Here is a 25,742-nt window from a genome sequence, read left to right as displayed (position 1 = left end):
CGCTTGCTCCGAGCTATCGCTCTGCAATGTACTGCGGATCGCTGATGCGTAGCCGGTGAAAATTCTCTCTCACTGTGCATAACATTGCGCTTGATAAATTTGCGGCATTGCATGCATCTCTCATGTCCTGTCGATGTTTCCTCGCTCAGCTGCCCAAATCGAGAACATGTGGACTGCGCGCGTGGAAGGGGGACCTTGCTGCACCAACCACGCGGCGGTGGCCATCAGTGACGAGGTGTACTCGTTCGGCGGCTACTGCACCGAGGAGATGAACACCATGCGCCGACCCATGGACGTGCACATACTCAACACGGGTACGTTGAGAGCGCACCGTGACCGGGCGTTTTCGTCGCGTAAGACACGACGGTCCACGTGTTTGAACTGCGCATCCGGGAGTTCATCTGAGAATGTCAGTTGAAAACACAAGCCCCCCCCCCCCCCCCCCTCCCCCTCAACGTTATAAATATTGAGAAGCAACGCCAGCTGTGAAATTTAAAGAGAGAGGGTAAAATAGGGAAGAAAATAAATCTTTTATAACGTGCAGTACAGTTTATTATAAAATATCGACGAGAAACTTCCAGTGAGAATTCAGTGAGAATTAGACAGGATTACGTGCCCGTGGCACGCAAGTTGTTTTCGGCTTAGAAACCCAAAGAGACCCAAGTTTCTCATTGATATTTTATAATAAATTGTACTGCACGTTCTAAAGGATTTCTTTTCTTCCCTATTTTACCCTCTTTCTTAAAGTTTGACAGCTTGCGTTGCGTCTCAATATTTATAACGTTGAAGGGGGGGGGGGGGGCTTGTGTTTGCAACTGTCATTCTCAGATGAACTTCCGGATGCGCAGTTTAAACATGTGGACGAACGTTGCGATACATCATCATCATCATCATTATGTCCATTGCTGGACGAAGGCCTCTGCCAGCGGCCTCCAATTACTTTTGTCTTGCACCAGCTGACCCAATTTTAGACCTGCAAATTTCCTGATTTCAGCACACCACCTAATTATCTGCGATCCTCGAGTGTGCGTATCTAGACCAATTACTCACAGGGGACTCTGATCATGAGAAGGAAATTTACAGAAGCAAAATAATGGGTCCGACCGCATACAGTAGGCATTCATCATCATCATCATCATCATCATCATCATCATCATCATCATCATCATCATCATCATCATCATCATCATCAGCCTATATTTTATGTCCACTGCAGGACGAAGGCCTCTCCCTACGATCTCCAATTACCCCTGTCTTGCGCTAGCGTATTCCAACTTGCGCCTGCAAATTTCCTAACTTCATCATCCCATCTGGTTTTCTGCCGACCTCGACTGCGCTTTCCTTCTCTTGGTATCCATTCTGTAACCCTAATGGTCCACCGGTTATCCATCCTACGCATTACATGGCCTGCCCAGCTCCATTTCTTCCGCTTAATGTCAACTAGAATATCGGCTATCCCCGTTTGTTCTCTGATCCACACCGCTCTCTTCCTGTCTCTTAACGTTAGTCCTAAGATTTTTCGTTCCATCGCTCTTTGTGCGGTCCTTAACTTGTTCTCGAGCTTCTTTGTTAACCTCCAAGTTTCTGCCCCATATGTTAGCACCGGTAGAATGCAATGATTGTACACTTTTCTTTTCAACGACAGTGGTAAGCTCCCAGTCAGGATTTGGTAATGCCTGCCGTATGCACTCCAACCCAATTTTATTCTTCTGTAAATTTCTTTCTCGTGATCAGGGTCCCCTGTGAGTAATTGACCTAGATAAACGTACTCCTTTACAGACTCTAGAGGCTGACTGGCGATCCTGAATTCTTGTTCCCTTGCCAGGTTATTGAACAGTATCTTTGTCTTCTGCATATTCATCTTCAACCCAATTCTTACACTTTCTCGATTAAGGTCCTCAATCATTTGTTGTTATTCGTCTCCATTGTTGCTGAATAGGACAATGTCATCTGCAAACCGAAGGTTGATGAGATATTCGCCGTTGATCCTCACTCCTAAGCCTTCCCAGTCTAAGAGCTTGAATACTTCTTCTAAGCATGCAGTGAATAGCATTGGAGAGATTGTGTCTCCTTGCCTGACCCCTTTCTTGATAGGTAACTTTCTACTTTTCTTGTGGAGAACCAAGGTAGCTGTGGAATCCTTGTAGATGTTTGCTAAGATATTCACGTATGCCTCCTGTACTCCTTGATTCCGCAATGCCTCTATGACTGCTGGTATCTCTACTGAATCAAATGCCTTTTTCATAACCTATGAAAGCCATGTAGAGAGGTTGATTGTACTCCGCAGATTTCTCGATTACCTGATTTATGACATGGATATGATCCATCGTAGAATATCCCTTCCTGAAGCCAGCCTGTTCTCTTGGTTGACTGAAGTCAAGTGTTGCCCTGATTCTATTGGAAATTATCTTGGTGAATATTTTATACAATACTGAAAGCAAGCTAATGTGTCTATAATTCTTCAGTTCTTTAACGTCTCCCTTCTTATGGATTAGAATAATGTTGGCGTTCTTCCAGCTCTCTGGTACACTTGAAGTTGTGAGGCATTGCGTATAAAGGGTCACAAGCTTTTCAAGCATGATATCTCCTCCATCCTTGATGAAATCGACTATTATTCCATCTTCTCCAGCAGCTTTTCCCCTGGACATGTCTTTCACAGCCCTTCTAACTTCATCGCTAGTTATAGAAGGAGCCTCTGTATCTGGTTCATCACTATTTCGAATGAAAGTAGTTTGGCTATTTTGGGTACTGTATAGGTCAGTATAGAATTCTTCCGCTGCTTTTACTATGTCATCGAAATTGCTGATGATATTACCATGCTTATCTTTCAGTGCATACATCTTGCCTTGTCCTATGCCAAGCTTTCTTCTTACTGATTTAATGCTGCGTCCATATTTTACGGCTTCCTCAATCTTTCCCACGTTATAATTTCGAATATCCCTTACTTTTTTCTTGGTGGTGGTGGAGCAGAGGTAGAATACCCGGCTTAAATCTGAAGGTCGTAAGTTCGAATCCTACTCCAGTCCACCACATTTTCAGGCATGGAGTGGTGCCTGACACCGGCAAGAAAAAAAATATATCGCCGAGAGCTAGTGGGGCTATACTAGTTCAGATGCAACCAAACTAGGAAGGCCCACTAAGCTTCATCAAAGTCACTCCCTCACCAGAACAGGAATTGGCCTCCCTGGTGCAGTATTCGGCCACTACCTAGCTCCCTCATGACTCCGACAATTAACAGTAGGCATTACCAGGACATAACTGGTAGCTTATCGATATTGTTGAAAAGAAGAGTACAGTCATTGCATTATAATGGTACTAACACATGGGGAAGTAACTTAGAAGTTAACAATGCAACTTTAGTAGTTGATAACCGCACAATTAGCGAAGGAACGAAAAATGCAAGGCGTAAAATTGAGACAGAAAGAGAGCGCTGTGGGTCATATAGTAAACGGGGGTCGCGATACTTAAATGACGCCAATGATTTAATAACAACTATAGAAACAGTTTTTAGAAAATTAGAAATAATATTATGCACCATTTGCTCGTGAAAATTTCCTCTGCGATCAAGCGCGGTACATTCGTTTTATTCTGGCAGATCTTCGCCTTATGCAACGCGTCATGCCCATGGGCGACCTAATAGAAGGCACACTCACAGTGCTGGTAAGCCTCCATACTTGCCACCTGGTGTTGTAAGGTTCATGGAAAACAAAAGAGCAAAATGTCAGCATTCAAGCTACGCGATTTCACGCACCATTGACAGTCCTGTGTATATAGCGTTATGGAAAACGAAGCCTTTTGACGTTGACTACGTGATAATACCAATAGGAAAATCCTACCTACAGTTCTGTTTCGCGTGCGTCGTGCCGATCATTGAATTTCGCGGTCGCGCAGGCTCTCTCCGGTGGACGCTGATCCCGGTGCAGAGCAACCTGGAGAGCGTGCCCTTCCAGCGGTACGGTCACACGGTGGTGGCGTACGGCGAGTACGCCTACCTCTGGGGAGGCCGAAACGAGGACGGCGCCTGCAGCATCCTCTACCGCTTCGACACCGGTATGCCACACTCGCGGCTGTGTGCCGCGCCTTTCCGTGTGCGACGAACGAGTAGAATGAGGGGATCCGATTGGCCGGAGTTTTAGAGCGAAGCTTTCCTTGCCTTTTGCCCAGGCGTTTGGCATTCGACGTCATTTCTTCGCCAGATAGATTTGTGGATATATATATATATATATATATATATATATATAACTTGGGTCACTGGGTTTGTGCCACTGGGTAAGTGTTTATACTTGGCCAATCCCCCAGAATGGATGTGCCACTGTGACACGAGGGGTACGATGCCCTAAATGCATTTAAATGCGTGTCGCACTCGCCCATCGAAAAACTTTGTACATTGCCTTCGTTCTCGTGAGAGACAGCTAACAGCTGCACGTGACTGCGCTGCGGTCGTGTCATCCGCTAATGCTGCTACCTCGCCAATTCAAACGAGCTAGCTTCGCGTAATTTATATTTTAACATTGCGTTGGATCGGCGTGTTTTCTTTTTGCATTTTTTAGGTGACAATCGTACGAAGTGAAAGACTATGAAGCCTCAGAAAGCACAGGAAAAACTAAGTATTGTGTGATCATGTGAAATGTAGACAAAATAAGGTAAATATAAATGAAAATGGGTGATAGGACAACTTGCTGCAGGTGTTATAGCCGAACTCACAGCTTCCGCCTTACGCGTGTGGTGCTTTACAAGTTAATCCGCCGCTGCGGCCATCCTCCCTAACACTTTCTTGGGTGTGTGTATGTGTGTATATGCGCAAAATAATCCCCGGGAGCGCTAGCTACCGCCGCACGTAGTCGAGGCGGCGGATGACGCCCTTTTAATCGAAAGTGTCACGTAGTACGTAAGTTTAAGAGCAAGCAACTGGCCAATTAAAGAGTCGTATGCTACCTCAAGGCATCAAGACTGCCATATTAGAGGCCCTCATGTGTGCGAGGAATCTTACGAAAGGGACCCTGAACAGGTTTCGAAAACGTACAGTGCCCAGGCGATTGGCAAGCACTTGAATACCCTAGTCGCGTGCGACAAAACTTCTATCGTTACCCAGCGCTTTTTTTCGTACTTCAGCCACGCCTGGCATCCGCAGGTCCTCTTGGAGATACTAAAGAACGCTGGAGCCTCATGTCACGGACGCAATCTTTACAGGCGTCAGTGCTTATGTGGTGCTTGCGACGCAGCTAAAGAGCGCTGTCCATGTGTGCGTGCGTAACTCACTAAATGAAGCGTTTTGTAAAGCTTTCCTCTCCACAATAAGAGTTACACTGCGGAGAAGCCCGCTTCTGCAATTACTTTCGCTGTACGATGTAGACACACACACACACACACACACACACACACACACACACACACACACACACACACACACACACACACACACACACACACACATATATATATATATATATATATATATATATATATATAGACCAGCTCATAAACTAGAATTGAGTAGACCAGCCAATTTCATTTTTTTGTGCAAGTAATGTCCGCCTCTTCGAGTAGACCAGCTCATTAACTAGAACTGGGCTATCTACGACAGGCAACCATAAATAAATTTTGAAAGTGTTCGCTGAAACACCCTGTATATACAAGATGCCTGAATACGCTAAGATCGTGAAGTGCTACGTAACTAAAGGAATGTGGTACGCGTGCCGCAGGCTGAACTCTGCGCACTGGAACGTCCGTTATCGGGGCACAGTGGTTTAACGAGGGAGACGCACCGTAGACAGGTCAGGTGGGACTAAGACATTAAGACTGTGTGGATACGTGCGCTAAAGTTTACACAAGCATTCCAAGCTTGTCGGAAGAAACTGTGGAATTTTTTTGAAAGCGGGTTTGTCGTTATCGAAGACATTGAAAGGGAGCTCTGTGACAGGGTGAATGAAAGCTTTGAGAAGGCTGTTGGTTTTTGTGTAAATTCTACACCGTATCTCGCAAGGGCGCGAAGAAGCAAGGGATTTCCCCTGCGATTTCTGTTTTCGCTGCACTGATTTAGGGCTGAAAACTATGGCACAGCCTTTTTTTTTTTTTTTTTAAAGTACGGGCTACTCTGCCACGCCTTCACCATGTTTGTTGTTCGGCTATGTGGTGCGAATCCCGTGCCGCTCCTGGCAATCCGCACATACGGATGGTCAGTGCAAAACTTCTTTTTATTCCCGAGGGGCATTGGAATTAACAAATTCCTTGAACCAGGCAGTAGTCGACGTGGCGGTCGCAGGCAACGTAGGCCGCATACTTTTGACAAAGACTGCACGTAGTGTGATCATGCACTCGCGGAGTATCTTCAAATAATAATAATAAAAAAATGTGGGGTTTTACGTGCCAAAACCACCATTTGATTATGAGTCACGCCGTAGTGTGCCTCCTAATCACTGTAATGATTTTGACCTCCCGAGGTTCCTTAACGCGTACCCAATGCCAGGTACATACACGAGCGTTTTTTGCATGGAGACAGACTAATTTTCGCATTCCGCCTAATTAGAGAATTAGTAATAATTATTCAATTAAATTTGCAATTATTAAATTAGATGAAAAGTGTCAATGAGAAAATTGAAGAGCAACATGAAAAACCTTTCTGTTGCTCAATACGTGCTACATTAAAGTGTTTTGCCGAGCGTGAAAGAAGCCCGCGAATACACGCAAAAATTGCCGCGCGACTGGCCACTCGAGGCACTTTGCCTGTATTCGGGGGCTTCTTTCACGCTCGAAAAAACACTTATGTAGCACGTATTGTGCAACAGAAAGCTGCATGGGGGGTGTTTCATGTTGCTCTACAATTTTCTCATTGACACTTTTCATCTAACTATAATAACTCAGACGTTAATTAATTAAGGCCAATTATATGCTTAGGCGGAATCGAAAAAAAGCAATCTGGGTAACTCCAAGCGACGGCAAACAACATTGCCTTGGTTCTGCCCAGCTACGTGGCAGTCTGATATTTTTTTTACAATCTTGGTGCATGATAGTTGGCACACGTTGTGTATATATATGTATATATGAATTTATCTAAACCTGGTCTTTCTGGCTTCAGAAATTTGGGCCAATAAAGGCAGATAAAAAGCAACAAACGAATCCACAAAACGACCTGAAGCATCAAGCGCGATAATTGGAGAAATAGACGTAGAAAGATTTTTATTACTTACTCTATGTCTGTATTATTACTATGAATTCTTGTAATGGCCTCATAGCATTGTATGTACTACCTTTCGAGGCTGAACTTGTGGTCCTCTTTTTTTTTCTTTGCAATTATTACTGGAATGTATCCCCAACAATAATGCCTGCATGCGCTGCAGGTTTTCTAATAAATAAATAAATAAATAAATAAATAAATAAATAAATAAATAAATAAATAAATAATAAATAAATAAATAAATAAATAAATAATAAATAATAAATAATAATAAATAAATAAATAAATAAATAAATAAATAAATAAATAAATAAAATAAATAAATAAATAAATAAATAAATAAATAAATAAATAAATAAATAAATAAATAAATAAATAAATAAATAAATAAATAAAAATTGAGTCATTTGCATATCCTAATGTGATTTGAATGCGAAAGCATTACGACTTCTCTAATTGGTTATACGTGACGTCGTACATTGTCACGTGTCCTTCACAAATCTACCTTAATCCGCCTAGCTCTAACTTGTACCAACCTTGATCCTCCTTAATCCACGCTGATGATGATCTTTGGTAGCACTCGTCGAGGACAACGCCGACTTCTCTGCCTCATGGGACATACTATGATGCCCTTTCGCATTTAATAAAAGCAAAATCTTTCCTTGGCGGCATGCAGCGTCGTTGACGTGGCTGCGCCCCCGCACCACGGGCGAGACTCCCGGTGCGCGCGAGGGCCACTCGTCGTGCGTGGTGGGCAGCCGCATGTACGTGTTCGGCGGCGTCGAGGACCAGGCCGACCGCACCTCGCAGGACGTGCACGTGCTCGACCTGGACACCATGCACTGGAGGTTCCTGGCCACCAGGGTAAGAACATGCATGCGTATATGGCACGCGGATTTGTAGTACGCCCCGTGTATAAGGAAAACCTAGTGCTGGTTCAAACGACGCGCATAGAGTTTAGCTGGGACATCAAAAAAAAAAAAAAAAACGATAACGGCAAGATTCGCAGAACTGGTATAGCAAAGCCTGCTTACTTCGGCTACCGTGACGACGCCCGAACACCTGCGGTTGTATTTCACTGTGTGCAGTGGTTGTAAGAACGCCAGGGACAGAATAGACTGTAGTAGACAATTCTCGCGCCAGTTACTGGTACGTCGAGTTTCTTTGAGTGATGCGGGCGACAGCAATATGACTTCTTTTAGGTGCAACACACCTCATCAAAATCGGTGCAGTCGATGCTGAGCAAAACGATTTCTCCGTTCCCACATATTTATAGATAGGAGGTGATTAGGTGCCATGACGTTGCGGTCTTTATTCGGCTCGCCTGAAACGCGAGAGGGGCTGCCGTGCACACGTGCTGGCCATACGCACCTATTGCGTAATGCTGTTGTACACAGGGCAACTCGCCAGAGTGGCGCAGCTTCCACTCGGCGGCGGCCATCGGCCGGCGCATGTACGTCTGGGGCGGCCGGCGCGGCTCGGCCGACACCCAGGAAGAGGCGGCGTACTGCGACCGGCTCGCCTACCTGGACACCACCAACGGCGCCTGGGTGCACCCGGTCACCAAGGGGACCATGCCTCTGGGCCGGTGCAGCCACGCCACCTGTGAGTTTCGCTGGTCTTCCATCTCCACCCCAGTGGAAGGGCTGACAGTTCTTTTTTTTTTTAAGCGACAGCGTTAAGAGACCCGCGGTTACGCAGAAAATCCGGCGTTGACCACGCTTTGACCGTGAGCGAAAGTTTTCTACCAATCGCAGCACGGCGCGCCGCGTTTCTACCTATCACAGAGCGGCGCGCGCCGCTCGGTTCCTTGCAGCACCGGCAGATGGCAGTCGCCTCCGCGCTTCCGCGGCAGCGGCGCCGCCGGCCGTGCGGGGGAAAGAAAAAAAAAGAGAACAAGCTCACCTTCCTGCATAACATTCGCCGCAAGCGTTTCCCGGTAAAGATTACGGTTGCATAAATAAGCTGCAGTTTCTGGGATGCGTGAGAAGCAATCAAGGGCCTTTCAATTCTATCGTGTTGTACTCTTAAAGGCGAAGCTTCAATGCCTCCTAAGTTTTTCTTATTATTTTTTTTTAAGCGAATTCTTTTTTTTTTGTGAACCCTGCCGTAGTTAACTGCCAGCGGTTACTGCTGCTGCATTCTCGTCGAATAACTCACACACAGGACAGCAGTCATATAACAAATCGGTTTATATATAGCCATCTCTACTACGCCTACAGGTGTGCAGGTGACCGGGTCTGTTCTCTACGGAATCATGCAACGAAACAACAAACGGTGCGCAACCATCCTCAACGCAAGGAACATACGCTTTCAAACGCACAATTCCTTTAATAAAGCGAAGCTCTCTGCACCTCTCTACCGGAGTTTGGCGTGTATGCTGGATCGATTTCTCGCCGGGTAATGCGGGATAATCCCGGAGACAGCGCAATCCGCAATAGCGTGGTCCACCTGGGTTATAGCGTGGTGGGGGGTTCCGCGTTACGCCGGGCAGGCACCTAATCGCTATGCCGCAAAACCTGCAACACGCTGGGCAGAATATAAACAGTTGTGTAGCGTTCATTAATCGTTTCACGAACACTTCGCTTCACGAAGATTCCAGCACGTGCTTTGGATCCGCATATTGACTTTTTTGCTGACTTCACGAATATTAGACTGCCCCAAAAGGTGACGCTGTCGCTGTGAGGTTCCGTATGTCTGCATAGAGAACTCCCGCATGTCTGCGCAGATGTTGTGCAGAAAAAAGAAAAAGAAAAAGAAAAAGCTGCAGAAGCTCACTAACTCGAATCTTCTTTAGTCTGGTTGAAGAATGCGCATTGAAACCTACCGTTGCATTCCACACACGCTTGCACCTGACATGATGACATAATCGTTAGTAGTAGCCTTCAATTTTTTCACGTGACGCTCCCTCAGCATTCCTTACCTTTCTGCATGGTCTTAACAGTCTGTATGCGCCCTTGTCTCGACTGCTGTACAATGCCTAAAACGCCCAATGTCAACGACGTCTGCTTCCAGTCGTCTACAAGGGCGAGATGTACGTGTTCGGCGGCTACAACGGTCTCCTGGGAACCTTCTTCGCGGACATGTACAAATACAGCCCAGGTACCGTCATAAGTGTGCTTCGGAGAGTTCTCGCTAATGCGGGGCGGGGCGACTTTGCCACGGCGATAACAAAAATATAGTTAAAACAAGTTAGCTTTTTGCCATTTTTCGAGTTTTTAGCGCTTACGTCAGTGCGGAAACAATTACGTCGTCACATATGAAAAGCATCGTGGGAAGGTGTGTATTCATGTTGTAAAAATCTGAAGAAAACCGGAGTATCAGCTTAAAGAGTTGCGTCTCCGAAAATTTGGCACGAGACCTCGCTGACGTTCCTTTCCCGAATTAAGGGCCCGGGGAGAGAAAGGGAGGGGTATTTTTTTTTTTCTTTTGATGACGTTTGGAGCACCAATGTATTCTCGTCAGAGATTTGGGGGATAACGTCCGGGTCTTGTGGTTCCCCTAAATGGACAAATTTAGTTTGCCCCTCTTTATAACTGACCATTAATTTAAGAAAACTTCCTACCGAACTTTATTTGGCTAAAACGTGACTTTTGCATTATCTCCGAAGTCCGCTGCCACGCGCAGTTTTTGCGGCCAAAAAATAGGCTCTCTATTCCCGCAGCTCAATATTTTTTTTAGGGTTGCTTAGTAAAAGATTTTGAATAGCGCAAGGAGTGGGAAAAACAACGAAAGACAGAGCGCTTTAAGCTATTCACCTTGTTTTCTACCGTCCTGAGTCTGCTCCGCAGACTTCTACACCTGTCGTTGAAACGGGCCCCGCGTTTGCAGAGGGCTCCCAGTGGGCCCAGGTGAAGCTCCTGCGGAAGGGGCCCTGCGCCAGGCGGGGACACCGCTGCTGCCTGATCGGCAACCGGCTCTTCCTATTCGGGGGAACCAGGTACTACTCTCCCCGTGTCGACAAACAATGGGGCCCGACAGTTTTAGCAACGGGATCAGAAATGAATAGGGTAAAAAACACGCGCTTTCTGCTAGCCTATTACACTTATAATAAAAATAAAGTTAAAACGCCGTTACACTCTAAGCACTATCAAACAAGGAAACGAAACAACAAAAACAACAAAATTCACAGCACATAATGCACTCTTTTCGTGGAGAGGAACGCTGTATAATCCGAGTGTTTGATTGGCCTTCAATATATACTGCGGCGCAGATCGTGAACCTTATATGCCTGAGATGACGCTGAGGAAAGAAAATTGCCATACTTCAGCCCGACTCTTTGATTCTCACAATTCAACTGCTGCGATGATGATGATGATGATGATGATTTAATGGCCTCCCCTTTGAAACGGGGCGGTGACAAATAGTCACCAAGCCTGCGTGATTTAATCAGGTATGCTATACATGTTTTTTTATCTAGCATTTTTGAATACATTTCATTACTCTTTTTTTCCCCTCAATATCTACCTTGTACCTCTACCTATGACTAAGATCAAATCAGGTCGTATCAATATCTTCCCTGCTTTTTTCCACCAATACTCTAAACGTCTGTTGCTTATCTCGAGTCCTGACCGATTGATGCTTCCGTCCACTTTTCTGGAAGGTGTACGTTACCTACGGTTCTCGCTGGGTGGACCCCGTCGCATTCCATTAGAATGTGTTGAGTGGTCCCCGGATCTTTGCTTCCGCACACACATGCCTCATCTAGTTCCGAATGTTTGCTCCGGTATGTTTTGGTCCTTAGGCAACCGGCTCGAGTCTCAAATAGCAAGGCACTGCCCTTTCTGTTATCGTACAGATTTTCCCTTCTAATTGCTTTCTTGTGATTCTTGTAAATATCCATTGTCGTTTTTGTTCACTTTAAAACAGCCCCACCCCCCCCCCCCCAAAAAAAAAAAAAAAAAAAAAAAAAAAAAAAAACACGGACAAGAGAAAACACGGGACAGCACACGGACAAGGAAGAACATGGGACAGCGCTCGTCCCGTGTTTTCCCTTGTCCGTCTTTTTCGGCGCTGTTTTAACATGAATTATCCGTACCAACTAGCTCGTACCCAAACCCTTCAGAGTCCTTTTTGTTTCCGATGATGATAGGGTAAAAAACACGCGCTTTCTGCTAGCCTATTACACTTATAATAAAAATAAAGTTAAAACGCCGTTACACTCTAAGCACTATCAAACAAGGAAACGAAACAACAAAAACAACAAAATTCACAGCACATAATGCACTCTTTTCGTGGAGAGGAACGCTGTATAATCCGAGTGTTTGATTGGCCTTCAATATATACTGCGGCGCAGATCGTGAACCTTATATGCCTGAGATGACGCTGAGCATCGTAAACGCGAACAGCGTTTACGAGCGCCCCCTACTGAGGGAAAGTTCACTCTTTAGCGCACCCGCACTTTCGCGTTTCAGCAGTACCAGGTATACTATAAGTTCTAGGTGTGCGGTAATATTCGAAATTTCGTGTACGAATCGAATAGGCTTTGCTACTCGGGAATTTATTATTCTAAATTGTCGAATATTCGTTTCAGTTCGAATATAATGGATAATAATAACACTTACTGGAGTCTCGAGCCACAGAGACCATCGCAAGCGGGTACTGTACAGAATGATTCTGTGCTGGAGGAAAGCATTTAAAGACACCAGTTCCGGAGCGAAATGCACGGGGCCGGTAACTTTTGCTCAATTATTTCATGTAATTCGATAAGAATACCTTAGTCTTAGGTAGCCTATAGGCACGAATTTTCTGTCTCGATTTTGGCGAAGCACTCTATTATTATTTGGACAGTCTCACTAAGTATGCATATCCTCCTAAGACCCATTGTACAATACATTGCACATCGCCTTCAACGTTTTTATTGCGATAGCAATTATATGGACACTCCAAAGCGGATTGCTGCCGTCGGCGTCGCCGTCGTCGCCGCCGTCGCCGTGAGGTTCCGTATCACGTCAACGGCGATGAATTCGTCGCCGCGCTCCGGACGCTGTATGTGTGAGTGAAAGGGGGCGAGGGACGCGCGCTTTCACGGGGCGCGAACGCACGTCGGAGAGCAAACGCGCGTTCTGCGCCGTGCTCCCTGAAGGGCGGCAGAATTAAGCGTCTATTTCCTCCTTTACAATCACCATATATAGAGTGCAAACGCGACTTTTTGCGTCGCGCGAAAGGCCATGGGGGGACGGGAGGGAGGGAGGGGAGGCGACGTTTAGCTGCGGCACCAAATGCGTAGAAGAGAGAGAGAGAGAGAGAGAAAATGATTTAATGAAAGGCAGGACTGAGCCCGGTTGGCTACCCTATACTGGGAGAAGGGAAAAGGGGAGAGAGAGATTGAGAGCAATAGAAAGTCCGTTGTTGATATCGCCGACGTTGCAACAGATCTCTGTTCTATCACTGATGATCAATCAGTCCGGATCCATAGACGGTCACTCAGTCCTGTAGTTTTCAAAAATCGCAGCAGCACACGTGTGGCCTTTTTCAGCTGTGATATTCGAGGCCATGGTCCCAAGATCTTGCCCAAGGTGCACGGTCTTCTATCAAGCATATTGAGAACGTTGCAGGTCATGTCTTTCGTTTTGAAAAGATGGGCAGTAGCATAGTGCGTGTTCTATGGTCTCATCGACACCGCAGGCATTACATTCGGCGCCATCAGCCATTCCAATCAAACACGTGTAAGCATTGGTGAATGCAACAGCCAAGCGTAAGCGGCACAGCATTGTTTCCTCATTTCGCGGAAATCCAGGCAACAGCCGCAGCTGCATAGAAGGGTCGAGAGAATGCAACCGATGCTGGGTGAATTCAGGTGTGTGCCTCTTCTCCAGTGTCATACTGTGCGCTAGCTTGCTTAGGTGTTGGGCTGCGTCAGTCCTCGATAAAGGCACAGAAACAAGATTTGCTCCTTCGTGTGCTTTCCTAGCAGCTTCGTCGGCGAGGTCGTTGCCGGAAATACCGCAATGACCCGGCAGCCACTGAAACACGACGTCGTGTCCTTTTGCGATCGTATGGTGGTGCATTTCTCGTATCTCCGAGACGAGTTGTTCGTAGGACCCGCGACGAAGAGCTTTTGTCAACGAAATGCGTATTTATATAGAAACGTTTGCGAGGCGAGAAGGTGGGTAAGACTTCCGACGCTGCTCGACGAGTGTCCCATTCTGATCTCGTCGAAAACCTCCGAGGCGCCCCCAGAGGCACCGGCAACAATCACCAACGCCGCGCGCGTTCGGTGCGAACGCGGGCAAAACGCCGACGGCGTCGACAACAGTTCTGCGCGTTGCTGGTGCTGCTGCATGTCCAAGTTTATACAGCTGATAAAACTACTATCCTTACTCCGTTTAGGAGGGTTGCACTCTACGTCATCCGCTTGGGGCGCTAGCGGCGTCCGCGGCTGCCGCCATGTTCGAGGTCGGCATCCCGTTTGCCCTTTCGCGACGGCGAGCAGTTGTGTCCGTGGTATATGTCTCGACGGGCAAAATAATGAGATTTAGTGCCTACGCGCATGACCTCCGGGGTCCGGAGAAAATTCGTTATGTGCAAAAAGTTCATTTTTGCGGCGGCGCCGACCCATATATGACTACGACGGCAACGAAGCAGTGTGCGACGTGAACCTTCTTCCGCGTGTGGAGTTACTTTCACGGACATAAAAGACTGCCTCGTTCACGGCACAGGTTTCGTGACCAAGGACGAACTAAAGGCCTACAAATCGATGGAGGCCCACACCTATCTCACTAGTGGATGGGTGCAACAGCCACGGGTGAGGGAACTCGGAGACGGCCGCCGCGTCGTCGTCCGAATCAGTTTCGGCCATTGCATACAAAAGAGCGTCCTGCGAAACGCAACCAGCAGCGATTTCACTACTAATATGCTTAGCGGACTACTTTCTCAACCAACCAGCGACGTAGCCCGCGCTCGTCTACCGATGTGTAAACAGTCGGTAGCACGCCGCAGCTTTACACAGCTCCTACCTAAAGCAAAACCGCTCCGTCAAATCTTGCATATCTTTTGCAAACTTAACGAAAATAAGGTATTTGCACACAAGCGATAGTGATTTATCGAACTGTCTACGTCTGTAGTTATTACTTTACTGCTAATGCGTTTAACCGATTGTTTCTCGAGCAGCAGCCTGCGACGTAGCGCGCGCCCGTCTCCGGCTGCGTAAACAAAGGTGTTTAACACGCCGCGAAAACTATAGCGTTTCACGGCAGCTTAAAGCAAAAGCCGACCGCTTTGACATTGCTCGAAAACATACCGGAAATGAAGTGTTTACCGCACACGCGGTAGTGGGTTAAAGAGTTGTCCAAGTCTCTCCGATTGATACGCCGGAGCCACTCCGCTCTTCGTCGCTCTGGGACCTCTTTCGTATGCTTGCATTGGTTGACGACTTTTGGGATGCAGAAAAAGCCGACATCGCAGGCGTTCTGATCTCCGGGCTTCTTTTTGGTGTGGTTGTTGCAACCAAACACGGCACAGTTCACCATTTTCACTGAAGCCCTACCTCAACTCCCGTGCTATCGTACTTCGCTTTCCCCGCGCATACGTTCGTCCGGCTGCCGGGCGACCGGAATCATGGCGGAGCAGTCGTTTCGACGCTGGCGCCATCTAGGGGGCGCCGTCCTGTGAAACCCTCCTATAGCTCTCTACTAATTTGCTATCGTAATTGATGCTTCGCCTTTCGGGTGCAACTGCGACAATTTTTTTAGAAATTCACTCGGAAGTGATTACGCAATATATTCATTCTGAGTATGAAGTACGGTGCATGTGTAACCGTAAAGAAGTGGTTTACTCATATTCCTGTCGTCCGCTTTGGAGAAATTTGTCACTAAATTGATCTGTACCTCTGTGTCGTCCCAGACGGCCGAAATCAAGCTTGAGGTGTGTTTCGAAATCATTGATATTGGGCGCAAATTCCGGACGCGGCCGCACCACGACAATGTGCTACACGTAGTTCCATCTTGATATCTGCGTTTAAGGAATGAAATGCAGTGTTTACCATAGCGAAGATGAGCAGATGATGATCTCCATGGAGATATGGAGACGCAGATTTTGGCATCTAACCGTCGTATTTAAATTTTAAAAATAGTTTTTTCAAGTTCACAACACAACAGTAGACAATACTAACCACCTTCAAAAGCGATTATGTCCCGTAGTTGTGTTCGGGTCTCGGGAGGTTATGTTTAAAACAATGTACGATGCTGTCGTGTATCACACTTGCTTCCTTTAACGTGCACAGCACTCTACGGGCATCAAGTGAAGTGTCACTTGCATCTGGTGTAGTGTCATTTTCATGCTACACCAGACAACTGAAAGCAGTCGTTCATCGGCAAGCTTCTGACCTGACCGTACGTCAAGCTGAAATCGGCGCAGTGCGTGCATTCATCAAACAGTCTGAATAAGCTTAATTTTTTTTTACGAAGCGCACACCGATACAAATTTTATATTTCAGTTTGCTTAGAAATGAGAAAATATTCGATTCGACATCCGGTGTTTGTTTTTCCTCCCAACATACCTATTCGATTATATTCGGCAAATTCATAATTGCAACACCCCAAACTATCCCACGATTTCTTTTTTTTTTTCTTTCGCGGTATTTTGAATTAATATGAACGCGGCGTCCTCGGTGTGGTTAATTCCTTTTTGTCGCTGCAGTCCGGTGTCGAGTAAAGGCAGTATCCTGGACCGGTTCCGCGAGTCCAGCGAGACCGTGTCGCTCGTGGACCACCCGGACCTACACGTCCTGGACTTTGGTGAGAGAGCGGCGCGCGTGGTGTGCAGGCGTGCGCGAGCTTAACGCGATGATAAAGCTTGACTGGAAACCGCGCCCGCTTTATTGATGATTGTCTTGTGACGAAACACCGAAGCATCACGTTTACTACTCCCTCATGACTTAAGAGGGTTTGAAGGCGAGCTCGTTCGTATGCATATATGCTAGAAAACAACGCTAAAGACACGGACTAGAAGGAAGAAGACAGGACAGCGCTCGCCCTGTGTTCTTCATCCTAGTCCGTGTCTTTAGCACTGTTTTCTACCATGGATATTCCATCATGTTTACTACGAAAAAAGAAAAGGAAGGAAAAAAGAAAATGTCTCCACATACTTTTTCCAAACATCCAGCAAACTGTACTTTTCAGAGAGCGAGTAGCCTGGTCTTGCATTTCTCCCATAGTTCCCGGTCTCTTAATTAGTAAAAATCATTCACTAAAATTACAGAGACGACAGCGATGTGGTAATTGAAATCACGTTTAAAAAACAAAATGAAGAGAAAGAGAACCTGCTGTTGAAGAGTTTTGGCAGTTTCGTTACTGCCTGCTTGGGCACTCTTCGACGTCATTCGCTCTCAGAATGCACTGTGCGCTGTTGGGATGTCAATCGAAATTATGATCCCTCTAGTCCATCAGAGTAAAATACAAAGAAATAGAAAAAAATAACGTGTTTTATGCATAGCAAGCGATGCTACGATAGCCAATAAGACTTCCCTCACTGCTCGCATTCCTGACCAAAGAATAGTGCGTCACACAAGGGAAAAAGAAATTAAGGTCTGCGGTTTTACGTGCCAAAACCAAGATAAGATTATGAGACACGCTGTAGGGCGGGGGGGGGGGGGGGGGGGCACACTTCGGAATAATTTCGACCACCTGGGGTTCTTTAACGTGTACCCAATGTACGGTATAGAAGGCGGGTTTTCTCATTTCGCCGCCATCGCAATGCGGCCGCCGTGGCCGGGATTCGATCCCGCGACCTCGGGCTTAGCACCGCAAAGCCAGAGCCACTATATATACGCCACCACGGCGGGTCACACAGGAAAGATATAGGTATGCATCCTATACAATTTGCCGTAACATTGCCTCATACTTCTTTACGTCACAAATTACGACGTACGTATTACAATGAAGACGTTGCGCATCTTAACATACAACTTGTATTTACTACCAAACAAACCGAGTGCCACGTTTCTGCGACCCGCGGCCACAACGCACCGCCTTGTGCTCGCGACCCAGCATATATAGCACGTCGTATACTAGCCGGATGCACGAGGGAGCACAAATAATACGTTAATTTGACGTAACCTTACGTCCACAAGTGGTAGCTCCAACATATGAAGTAGTTATTTCGTAGAAAGCGTCGCAGACTTAAAACAAGTGCATCGCGACACGCGCGAAGCGAGACATCAATGACCACACTACAGTCGAACCCAGATATATCTAATATGAAGGGGGTCCCAAAAAAGTTCGATGTATAGGTCATTCGATATACGAAATGAAAATTTTATACAAAACATTTCCAGGGGATTTTACTGCTGTTCGTTATACACAATAATTTGTTATATGTTGGTTCGATATATCCGGGTTCGACTGTATACTATATACTTGTGTAGCTACCGCGGCGTTCCATGCATAGTGCAAAAAACGGAGTGAAGTGGCGTGTGCTTTCCCTGCCGAACTGTCTTGACGTTAGAGGAGCACTGTGCTCGAAGATTGTTCTGTTTGTCCTTGCAGCGCCTTCCCTGAAGACGCTATGCCTTCTCGTGCTGATCGACTCCCGCATGGACATCAGCCGCCTGCCGGACGAAAACAAGCAAGTCACGCACAGATGACCTTCATATTGTGTGCTTATTTACTTGCACCATGTCGGGCCAGGTCGTGAAAAAAAAAACATGAACACAGTATAGTCAGGATGTCATGGGGTTCCTTGTGCCTGGTTATACCGTTCTTGTCGAATCAATGTCAATAGCGAGCCTGGTGTGCGCAGGGACGGATGCCATAGAAAGAGTATACCGATGCGGCCGAGTGAATTTTACTCGTTGGCAGCTTGTGCTGTATCCACAGTGCAATATTGGGAGCAGCTAACACATTCTACAGCGCCACTGGGTGGCATCCAGATATGTAGCAGACGACGCGGCGAAGGTGGCACTCGTTTCATTGGTGGCACCAATCATTATCATCTTCATCGTAAACTCGATAATTTCGTTTGATTTGCTTTCGTAGTGCTGCTATCCTGCCGCCAGTGATGTTGCAAGCCCCCATGTGTACAAGCCAAAAAAGCCACAAACATGCCGACATCACACGAAGTCTATAAAGCTGAAACAATCGAAGCATTCAAGCTGTGTTACATAGCCTTAACTTGTTCGCGCATTTCAGTTGTCCTCGATCACTGGATGGCCATCTGCGCCTCCTTTCTCTTCGTATAATCGCGCTTCTGCGTCTGCATGCACAGTTGAGGTTTACATATGCGTGTAAGTTTGGTGCCGTATACAGTTGAATCTCGTTGATACGATCTTCACGGGAACCGGAAAATAAAGCGTATCGCCGACGTATTGTCCAACCGAAATCGTATTATCAGGAAAACAAAACGAAACGTATTATCCCGAAAAACGTATTACGCAGAATCGTGTCAACGAAATTTCACTGTATACCTTTCGGTGGAGATATATATCTTTCGTGGCGCTGATTTCACTCACACGTTTCATTCGCAGGTGGGAGATCAGCTGCATGACGTCGAAGAACACTTCGAGCCGCCGAGTCTGCCACTGAACTGCGAAGCCTCGTCGAGGGCACGATGCTGTATCAAAGAACGGCGCCGTTTTCTTACGCGAAATATAAAAGTTTTTGCTTGTTTAAGTGGCCATTGTAATTTTTTTCTTGCTTTGTATAGTATGACATTTTAGTGTTCAGTGTATAGGCGGCAGCTTTGAAGAACTGCCAAACTGGTTTCGGAACTTTGACTATTAATTTTCCCGCGATAATCTGACTGAGAGAGCACTGTTTTCTTTCTTTGTATTGGTGGTGAGAATAGTGGCGACATGCGTGATTGCGGTGAGAATCTTTATACGCAACGCGAGCTACTATGACTTTAGGATCGGCCCATATGCACCTCACAAGGGAGAGGCATGTTTCAGCACCGAATATTCACAAAGGCACTTAAACAGTCAAAATGTTTTCTTGAGCATCACAAAAAACATGCGCATCAGAGCACCATTAAATGTTCGTATGCATCGTAATTAGGCACCGAAAGTCGCCGCAGATCGGCCCGGTAGTACTCCACTGACTTCGTAACTGGTCAATGCATTTTGTAGCGGCTTCATTGATAGCTGCAGCTGCGGGTGGCGGTTTCGCATCGTCGTGTTCAGGGAGGTGTGCGCGCTGCGTTCAGATTTCGACGTGTTGACAGATTTCGACGTTTAGATTTCGACGACACGGTGTGGGGGAAGCAAGGGGGGGCTTGCACTCCCACGCCACACCTTGAAATGCATGACGTGACTTGTACGGCAATGAATACGTAGCATTGCATTATACTTGCACAGGGCGTTGTACGAAGTTGCAGAGCATCGTACAGGTGTGTAGTTATCATCTACCAGGTCCGCCAGTACAGTTATTTTTTGAGGTAGCTTGAATGCAGGCGTAGTTGTTCTTTTGGTAGTCGAAAAATATGCTGAAATGGACTTTTATTTTTTACGTGTTCACTCAGCACAACTAATAGCGTTCGCATACATTTCCGCGTATTATTTAGGTCCTGCAACAAGCATGGAGTTTCCCACTTGTCACCGGAAGACAGTTCGATTATTCTAGCCACCCTAGTTCGATGTCTTATTGCATTTCGTTGGACTCTCGCTGGATTGTAATCGAATTTCGTTGGATTCCGGGTACCCAATATGTGATGGCTTCCAACATTGGTAGGAAAAATATTTCATCAATATTTTTGGAGCATCGCAAGCAGACCTGCAGACTTCAAGCTAGAGCTCACGCGCCTTTATTGGCGGTGACACAGAGCTCTTGCTCGTCGCTTTAATATTGGTCGCAATAAGCTCCGAAGAATCTGGTGATTCCGCCTCGTTTGAAGGTGTCCACGTGACGTCAAAGACACCGCATTGCCCCGTACACAGCTTCTACGACGACACTGAGGTAAATGAACCGAAAAAAAAAAAAACGTCTACGTGTTCACCGCTCTAACTGTACAAAATTGTGGCGGCTGCGATGGCACCAGTAAGTACGCAACCTCCATAAAGAGGGCGTGCTAATGCAATCGAGATGCAGACTTGTAACAGAAGTTAGCACCGCTAACTGAAGTGTGCTACATCGCACACTTGTGATCATTGTGACGGCTTCTACAGTAAGTGCGCGCTTGCGTGACTGGCGACGTTGTACACTCGTTTATCAAAGTGGCGTTTCTATGCCTCGTATCTCTCACAAACTTTCAATTTCGGGCTCACCGAGATGCGCTCGCGAACGCTCAACGCACCTCGAGTTTTCTGTTAGGTAGCTCTAAGTAGTTGAAGTCTGTCCATAATGCTATAAAGAAATGCCAGACTGGTGGTGGGCTCGAGTCTTCCAGCGCAGCAGCTCAATGCTCTAACCATTAGGCCACGTTCACACCCATCCTTCTCTCGTGCCAAAGTCTCGTTTTAAAACGTCTGGCACGGGCCAGTTTATCGCATTATTTCCTCGTGACAGCTTAGCGGTTTGAGACGCTGACTGCACTGCCTTCTGGATCGGCCCACATTTTTTAGAAGCCAGGCAATGATACCTATAGAGGGAGTAAAGCGAGCCAATTATGCTATCGCATTAAAATCGCGAAGCTCCACTGAATCCCTGGACTAAATTACTGCGATCAGTTCTGAAGCCCCCAACTCCTTCGTGGATACGTTAGGTAATCCCGCGTGTAGTTCGGGCAAACTCCTCGGTATACTCGCGGGGAAAAAATTTAGAAGGCCATACCGTGGCCACCGGAATTATTTCTAGAAACTTCTGGACAACTTTCAGAAGTGGCTCTCCCACAGTGAGACGAAGCATATGTGGCTCACATTTGGCGGAAGGACGGGTGCTGTCCTGATCACTAAAGACCAAACTGAGATTAATTTCTCTACGTTTTGTGTTTTGATAGAAGTCGTTTCCGTAACCATCTAGGATATTTGGTGTCACCTGCGTTCTATTGACACATTTTAGTACGATCTGACCCTGACCTCTACTGTATATGGCTCTGTACAATGTAGAGAGATGACTTTATTTTTTAAATTATATGGAACGCTTAAGGTCGCAACTTTCTTAGACTAACGGGGTTTTTATATGCCATGGTTGTCACCCCAGTCTCATATCAAAGCATCCGGAAACAATTGATCACGCTTTCCTTCATTGCTGGGATGGGGTTCGTTTCGGCGACGTTTTACAGCGCGCATTGAAGATTTTCCTTTAGATTTCCAGGGTATATAAGGCAATAGAATGGGAAGATGTAACACCCTTTGACCTTATAATGCTGACTGGCGTCTATTGTTTATGACACTTCCACATGGGGCTCGCCACGCCATATATGCAGACGACATTACAATTTGAACAACTCGAGGCTCGTGTGGAGAACAGCAGGATGCCCTACAAGCGGCGGCAGACGCTGTCACCGAATACGCGAGAAAAATCCGAGCACCTCGTCCTCAAAAAGAAATCCAGAAGAAAAAGCACAGCTAGAGAGGCCATTGAAATATGCCCCAAGCAAAAATCTATACCCAGAGTTCAAACACTCCGCATATTAGGTGGTCACATGCAAGATAACGGTCGAAATAAACACACTATAACTAAGACAGACTGCCTACAGCGTAGCTCGCATGATCAGCAGAGTCGCCAGTCGCAGACATGGCATGAAGGAAGACAACCTACTATGCTTGACCCAGGCCCATATCGTAAGTAGAGTCACGTAAGCAAAAGTTAACTTCAACCTAGCATTAACAGTTAAAACCATCGGCCACTCCCCAGGCACGGAAACAACGAAACTTCTATCCCTGGGCAGCCACAACACCTTAGACGAACTAAAAGAAGCACACCGACATGCGCAAATGACACGCCTGAACCTCACTGGAACAGGCACAACAACTCTACGAAGATTGCAATACCCGGAGACGACACCTGACAGTCAACCAGTACTCCTCAAGTCCACACGTAAGCAAAAAAGTTGACAGTCACTTTAGCATACGCTAAAGAGGATGAAGGCGAAAGCTTATGTGCTCACGAGATTCCCTAAATTACTTTAAATTCTCATTCGAATGTGTTGTTACTTCCTGTTGTTTTCTCCCACCAACGGTCGAGGGTTCGACTCCCACCAAAGGTCGTGGGTTCGAGTGCCTTAACTCTATATTAATTAACTGTGTCTTAATTAACGTCGTCTTAATTAACGCAAAAGGTCGTGGGTTCAACTCCCACCAAAGGTCGAGTGCCTGAATTAACTCTCTTAATTTAGGTAGAGTTAATGTACCAACACATGGTGGCACCACGTAGCAAGGTGGCACATAATTCGCCTTAAGTAACACCAATGATCGCGGCTTCAACTCCCATCAAAGGTCGTGGGATCAATTTCCTTAATTAACTATCTTAATTAAGGTAGAGTTAATTAAGGCACTCTAACCTACGGCCTTTGTTGGTGGCACCATGGTGGCACCTTAATTAACTTCGCCTTAAGTAACACCAATGGTCGTGGGTACGACTCCCACCAAAGGTCGTGGGTTGTAGTGCCTTAATTAGCGCTCTTCATTAAGGTAGAGTTATTTCACCAACACATGGTGGCACCACGTGGCATGGTGGCACATTAATTAACTTCGCCTTAAGTAACACCAATGATCGTGGCTTCAACTCCCATCAAGGGTCGTGGGATCGATTGCCTTAATTAACTATATCTTAATTAAGGTAGAGTTAATTAAGGCACTCTAACCCACGGCCTTTGTTGGTGGCACCATGGTGGCACCTTAATTAACTTCGCCTTAAGTAACACCAATGGTCGTGGGTACGACTCCCACCAATGGTCGTGGGTTCGAGTGCCTTAATTAGCGCTCTTAATTAAGGTAGAGTTATTTCACCAACACATGGTGGCACCACGTGGCACCTTAATTAACTTCGCCTTAAGTAACAACAAAGGTAGTGGGTTCGACCATCAATGGTGGCACCATCAATTTCGGTGCCATTGGATTTTCCGGACGGTCATATTTTCGACCCATGAGCCATCCCCTATTCCGCGTAACATGCACCCGGAATATCACTCGGGCTCGAGAAAAGCACGATCGAAAGCAACATAAAAGGGGATACGGCACTCTCTACACTGCTCACTGGACAGGTGCGGCGAAGTACCCGAATGAGGAGAGCACGGTATAATCAGCGTGGCAGGACACAGGCACGAGGAACTGGCATCCGCCTCCGTTCGTACGCACAACGTCGTCGCAGCAGAAGAGGCCGCCGTTGCCCTCGTCATATTGACCTCGAGACAGGATGGGGAAATGTATATTCTCACAGACTGTCAACCAGCATGTCGAGCCTAAGCGAACGGCCATCTGCATAAAGTAGCATGCGATATCCTGAACTGCCTCAACGAAGTACCCCACACGACGATAGCCTAGGCACCAGGTCACGTTCTACGTCGGGCCGCGCGGCGCAGAACTGTACCTTGAAAGTCATCTGTGGCGGGGACGAAGTCCACCTTGCGCTGTGTTTTGGCGGCATAGTTCGCGTTCATACGGAGCACATGCAGCGTCTGCTTTGAAGCAGAACAACAAACATCGAGGCGAATTCTTTACCAGCAGAGAGCCCCGTAACACCTCACGTCATTACTTTTACACCGGCATGGTGAGCACTATTTATTTTACTCCGGCAAGGCGTTAACTGAAGGATGGTTTGTAGCAGTTTTATCCCCTTTTATGTCGTTAATACGCTCAGTAAGCCCCAAGAGTTTCTTCGGCTAACCTAGCTGTAGCAGACGACTCTTGCGGTGCAGACAATGGTGCAGACGCTGCTGCCGCGCCTGCCCGAAATCGTCTGCGGCACCGCGCTGGCGGCTATGCGATATCGCTGCGTCATCTTGATATCTAAAGCTCGTTATCGCTTCTAGCCTGTCGAGCGCGTGATGTAAGGGGCGAGGGTAGTTGCTCACCTCTATTTGCGCGCCAGGAACCCGCGAATCTTCGCTTCAGTCGTGATTTTGTGACCGTCCGCCTACGTCCGTCTGTCTTAACAGCTACGAACGGCGTTCGTCCGGTCTGAATTGCTACGGGTGTGAAGCGGGTTTTGTCAGCGCAGCTTGTGACCTAGTGCACGGCGAAGTTTTACCCGGACCCATTGTTACGCAGCGCGTGGTAAGTGATATTTAACTCCTCCGGCTTTCAAGTGCCAGTTTTGTTGATTTCGTCGTACGTGGCGTGTTGGCCGAGTTACTCGGCATTAGTTGGGCGTGAGGTGATTCGTTGACTCGTGTGACTGTCTTGCTTGGAACAGTTATTGGATTTACTGGCCCGCATGTTGAAAACTTGGTCGTTTTGAGCGATTTATGAGAGCAGGCATCTTTGATTAGATGGCCAGCGATGTCTTAAGCGATTACACTTCTTTAGTTCTCACGGTCCGAACTGTATGGGACACACCTTTAACGTTTTTCTTTTCGGTTCGTTTTCCCGCCATTACTTTGTTTCATATTTTCTCGGAACAAATGCGTAAGCGATTATTCTTCAATATCTGATTTTGTTTGCTAACGAAATGTATGCGAAAGGAGTTACATAACTGCACGCTTCTTACGTGGATTATCAGAAATGTTTGTTTTTTGTCTTTGATCATCATAAAAC

At 46.6% G+C, this 25,742-nt stretch overlaps 2 protein-coding genes across 3 annotated transcripts in view; both read left to right on the top strand.

Moving 5' to 3' along the window:
* Positions 1-155: 155 nt before the first annotated feature.
* LOC119458209 (kelch domain-containing protein 3-like) lies at positions 156-19,773 on the top strand. The gene is made up of 9 exons (XM_037720034.2): positions 156-314; positions 3,892-4,050; positions 7,851-8,038; positions 8,572-8,779; positions 10,190-10,276; positions 11,006-11,114; positions 16,814-16,911; positions 18,661-18,739; positions 19,638-19,773. Exons 1-9 carry the CDS (start codon positions 167-169, stop codon positions 19,693-19,695), a joined length of 1,134 nt encoding a protein of 377 aa, XP_037575962.1. The 5' UTR covers positions 156-166; the 3' UTR covers positions 19,696-19,773.
* Positions 19,774-25,086: 5,313 nt separating this feature from the next.
* Positions 25,087-25,742, top strand: part of LOC119458207 (uncharacterized) — a 61,567-nt gene continuing 60,911 nt past the window's right edge. The window contains exon 1 of one of the 2 annotated variants that reach the window (XM_049670839.1): positions 25,087-25,262. The gene's annotated coding sequence lies outside the window, so the exon portion shown is untranslated. The remainder of the gene's footprint in view (positions 25,263-25,742) is intronic. The other variant, XM_037720031.2, reaches the window with a different exon arrangement.

The sequence above is a fragment of the Dermacentor silvarum genome, chromosome 7 (genome assembly GCF_013339745.2).
Source record: "Dermacentor silvarum isolate Dsil-2018 chromosome 7, BIME_Dsil_1.4, whole genome shotgun sequence".
Classification (NCBI taxonomy): Eukaryota; Metazoa; Arthropoda; class Arachnida; order Ixodida; family Ixodidae; genus Dermacentor; species Dermacentor silvarum.
This window is presented reverse-complemented; position numbering and strand designations above follow the sequence as displayed.

Coding starts and splice junctions, on each gene's coding strand:
- LOC119458209 (XM_037720034.2), top strand. CDS start 167: ATGTGGACTGCGCGCGTGGAAGGGGGACCTTGCTGCACCAACCACGCG. Junction 4,051..7,850: donor CCTCTACCGCTTCGACACCG/GTATGCCACACT, acceptor GGCGGCATGCAG/CGTCGTTGACGTGGCTGCGC. Junction 18,740..19,637: donor CGCCTGCCGGACGAAAACAA/GCAAGTCACGCA, acceptor TTTCATTCGCAG/GTGGGAGATCAGCTGCATGA.